The sequence below is a fragment of the Limulus polyphemus genome, unplaced genomic scaffold, assembly GCF_000517525.1.
Source record: "Limulus polyphemus unplaced genomic scaffold, Limulus_polyphemus-2.1.2 Scaffold6798, whole genome shotgun sequence".
Lineage (NCBI taxonomy): Eukaryota > Metazoa > Arthropoda > Merostomata > Xiphosura > Limulidae > Limulus > Limulus polyphemus.
Genome location: NW_013672408.1, coordinates 1 through 3,401, shown reverse-complemented (window position 1 = coordinate 3,401; position 3,401 = coordinate 1). Strand labels below are relative to the sequence as shown.

Genomic DNA, 3,401 nt, shown 5'->3' with positions numbered 1-3,401 from the left:
AACTCATGTGTAAAGCTAATAACATAGCACTGATGAAACATGTAAGATATATATATATTTATATAACTCATGTGTAAAGCTAATAACATAGCACTGATGAAACATGTAAGATATATATATATTTATATAACTCATGTGTAAAGGTAATAACATAGCACTGATGAAACATGTAAGATATATATATATTTATATAACTCATGTGTAAAGGTAATAATATAGCACTGATCAAACATGTAATTCTTGTAATTAAAATTTTTCATGAAATAGAAATCATGCGAGAAAACATTTAGTAATGAATCTTCAATACTGAGAGAACCTTTTAACAACTAATTTATAAATTCACATTTAGTAATAAATCTTCAATACTGATAGAACCTTTTAACAACTAATTTATAAATTCACATTTAGTAATAAATCTTCAACTGGAGAAACTAAACAACTAATTCATTAGTTCACATTTAGTAATAAATCTTCAATACTGAGAGAACCTTTTAACAACTAATTTATAAATTCACATTTAGTAATGAATCTTCAATACTGATAGAACCTTTTAACAACTAATTTATAAATTCACATTTAGTAATAAATCTTCAATACTGATAGAACCTTTTAACAACTAATTTATAAATTCACATTTAGTAATAAATCTTCAATACTGATAGAACCTTTTAACAACTAATTTATTAGTTTCACTTTACAGAGAACAGCAAGAAATTCAACCTACTCTAACACAGCCATGTTAAATGGATGTTGTAGATTTCCAAGATATTCTCCGATACTTTGTTTGCCAAGACCTTTCCGAGAAATTAAAAAATGTGCTACTGCTTTTGGACTGGCTTCTAAGTAGTTATGTCCAATCAAGTATTGGATCCCCTTCTCTGGTTTCTTGTTAAAAAGGTTCAAGCCAACCCTGTACTGCCGTTTTCTGTGAGCTTCAGAGATCTGTGAAAGAAATAAATAATACCAATTGCATTAAGAATCTTTCATCTTAGAGCTAAGTTAACATATTTTCAATAAATCTCGCATATTAGTTATACTTGTTACACTTCCATGTTTTTATTACTTACAATAAATTAAAAACCCCACAAATATGATGATACTGCTAAATAATAACTAAAATCTTTCTATAACAATATCTTATAACCACTGTAAATACATAACATTAACAAGTATCACTGAGCTCCATCTGTTGCAATAATTCAAGATAAATCCATTACACTAACGAGTATAGCCATCAAGATAAATCCATTACACTAACGAGTATAGCCGTCAAGATAAATCCATTACATTAACGAGTATAGCCGTCAAGATAAATCCATTACACTAACGAGTATAGCCGTCAAGATAAATCCATTACACTAACGAGTATAGCCGTCAAGATAAATCCATTACACTAACGAGTATAGCCGTCAAGATAAATCCATTATATTAACGAGTGACCATATTCTTTTAAACATTTTCCCCATCTCTTCGGACAAACTTCTGTTTGTTTGTTATGGATTTCACGCTAAGCTACACGAGGGCTATCTGCGTTAGCCGTCCCTAATTTAGCAGTGTAAGACTAGAGGGAAGGCAGCTAGTCATCACCACCCACCGCCAAATCTTGGGCTACTCTTTTACCAATGAATAGTGGGATTGGCCGTCACATTATAACGCCCCCACGGCCAAAAGGGCGAGCATGTTTGGTGTGTCGGGGATTCGAACCCGCGATCCACAGATTGCGAGGTGAGCCCCCTAACCACCTGGCCAAAATTCTGCAAGTTCCAGACCTGCATACGTAGACAAATGTTACACTGATAAACTAACCGACACAACTTTACTTCTGATCTGGTTATAAAATGTTACACTGATAAACTAACCGACACAACTTTACTTCTGATCTGGTTATAAAATGTTACACTGATATACCTAACCGACACAACTTTACTTCTGATCTGGTTATAAAATGTTACACTGATATACCTAACCAATACAACAACTTTACTTCTGATCTGGTTATAAAATGTTACACTGATAAACTAACCGATACAACAACTTTACTTCTGATCTGGTTATAAAATGTTACACTGATAAACTAACCGACACAACTTTACTTCTGATCTGGTTATAAAATGTTACATTGATATACCTAACTGACACAACTTTACTTCTGATCTGGTTATAAAAACTTTACAAGATACTTTAAATTATGGTAAAAATATCTTCAAAGAGATTGAAACATGACTTCACCCAATAAATTGTTGTATTTGTAGAACCTGATCTAATCTGTCATCAAATATAAAGAATTAGATAATTATCAAAAGAATTTTCCAAGGTCATTGCTGTAAATGATTGTAGTAATGATGTAACCAACTCAACCTACCTTATATGGATGAAAAACAGACCGAGTATCATGAGGAGTCCTACAACCTAAGGTATGGGCTTCTTCTGGGGGACATTCTACAGTTTCTAACACACTTATTGGTAATGGTGTGGAGTAGTCAAAACCACCCAAGTGTGTGTTATTTTCTGACAAATTGTTAGTTCGCTTGTCTTCTAACTGAGCACCAGGTGGCTGCTCTTCAGCCATTGCACGAGACTTCCTTTTCCAGACAGGAGAAGGTGGTTCTGGAGAAGATTTTTTATTGGGGACTTTTCCTATTTCTCCTTTTGAATGTTCAATGTACTGAATGTTTGGCCGAGTCATTTCACATCCCTCACCACTATTGGAGCATAAGGTGGAGGACTGGACCGACTTCGCACAAGAGTTAATCATATTGGCTTGGTCTTTAAATTCTCGGATTGTAACGGAAGATGTCCGTTTAGGCACCTTTGGTGGGATTCTCCTTTTACCGAGAGTAATATCACTGGACCTCAAAGGTGTCCACTGACGGGTGTCTCTCTGAAGTCCTTCTGTCACTGCTGATGACTCAAGATTTCCAAGCAACTGGTGATCCATGACAGCCAAAGGTGTCCACTGACGGGTGTCTCTCTGAAGTTCTTCTGTCATTGCTGATGACTCAAGATTTCCAAGCAACTGGTGATCCATGACAGCTACAGAATCCTCACCTATTCCACTCTAGATTTGAAACACACAGTTATTATCATACTTACACCTCACTAGTGCTTTTTGTGTTTGTTAAAACTGTATTAATTTCTATCAAGAAACACAAATGAACAAAGTTGTATATAATTTTCTGAATATTTCAATATCAAACAATGAATATATTACTCTTTAAGGCTGACAGTACTTTTTTGATCTGAGCTTAAATAATGAAGAAAGAAAAAGACTGAATTATATTCTGAAAAAAAAATTATTTTTTGTGCATCACAAAATCACACCTTCACATGTTTATCTCATTATGAATGACACCTTCACATGGTTGTCTCATTATAAATGACACCTTCACAGGTTTGTCTCA

The 3,401-nt window shown here is 34.0% G+C and overlaps 1 protein-coding gene across 1 annotated transcript in view; it reads right to left on the bottom strand.

Annotated features, from left to right (window-relative positions):
* LOC106474076 (IQ motif and SEC7 domain-containing protein 1-like) overlaps positions 1 to 3,052 on the bottom strand; it is a 14,549-nt gene extending 11,497 nt beyond the window's left edge. Inside the window, exons 1-2 of the mRNA XM_013934763.2 lie at positions 2,363 to 3,052; positions 725 to 942 (exon numbers count right to left, since the gene is read on the bottom strand). Coding sequence (XP_013790217.2) covers positions 725 to 942; positions 2,363 to 3,028 — 884 coding nt within the window. The 5' untranslated portion in view covers positions 3,029 to 3,052. The remainder of the gene's footprint in view (positions 1 to 724; positions 943 to 2,362) is intronic.
* Between the last annotated feature and the right edge of the window lie 349 nt (positions 3,053 to 3,401).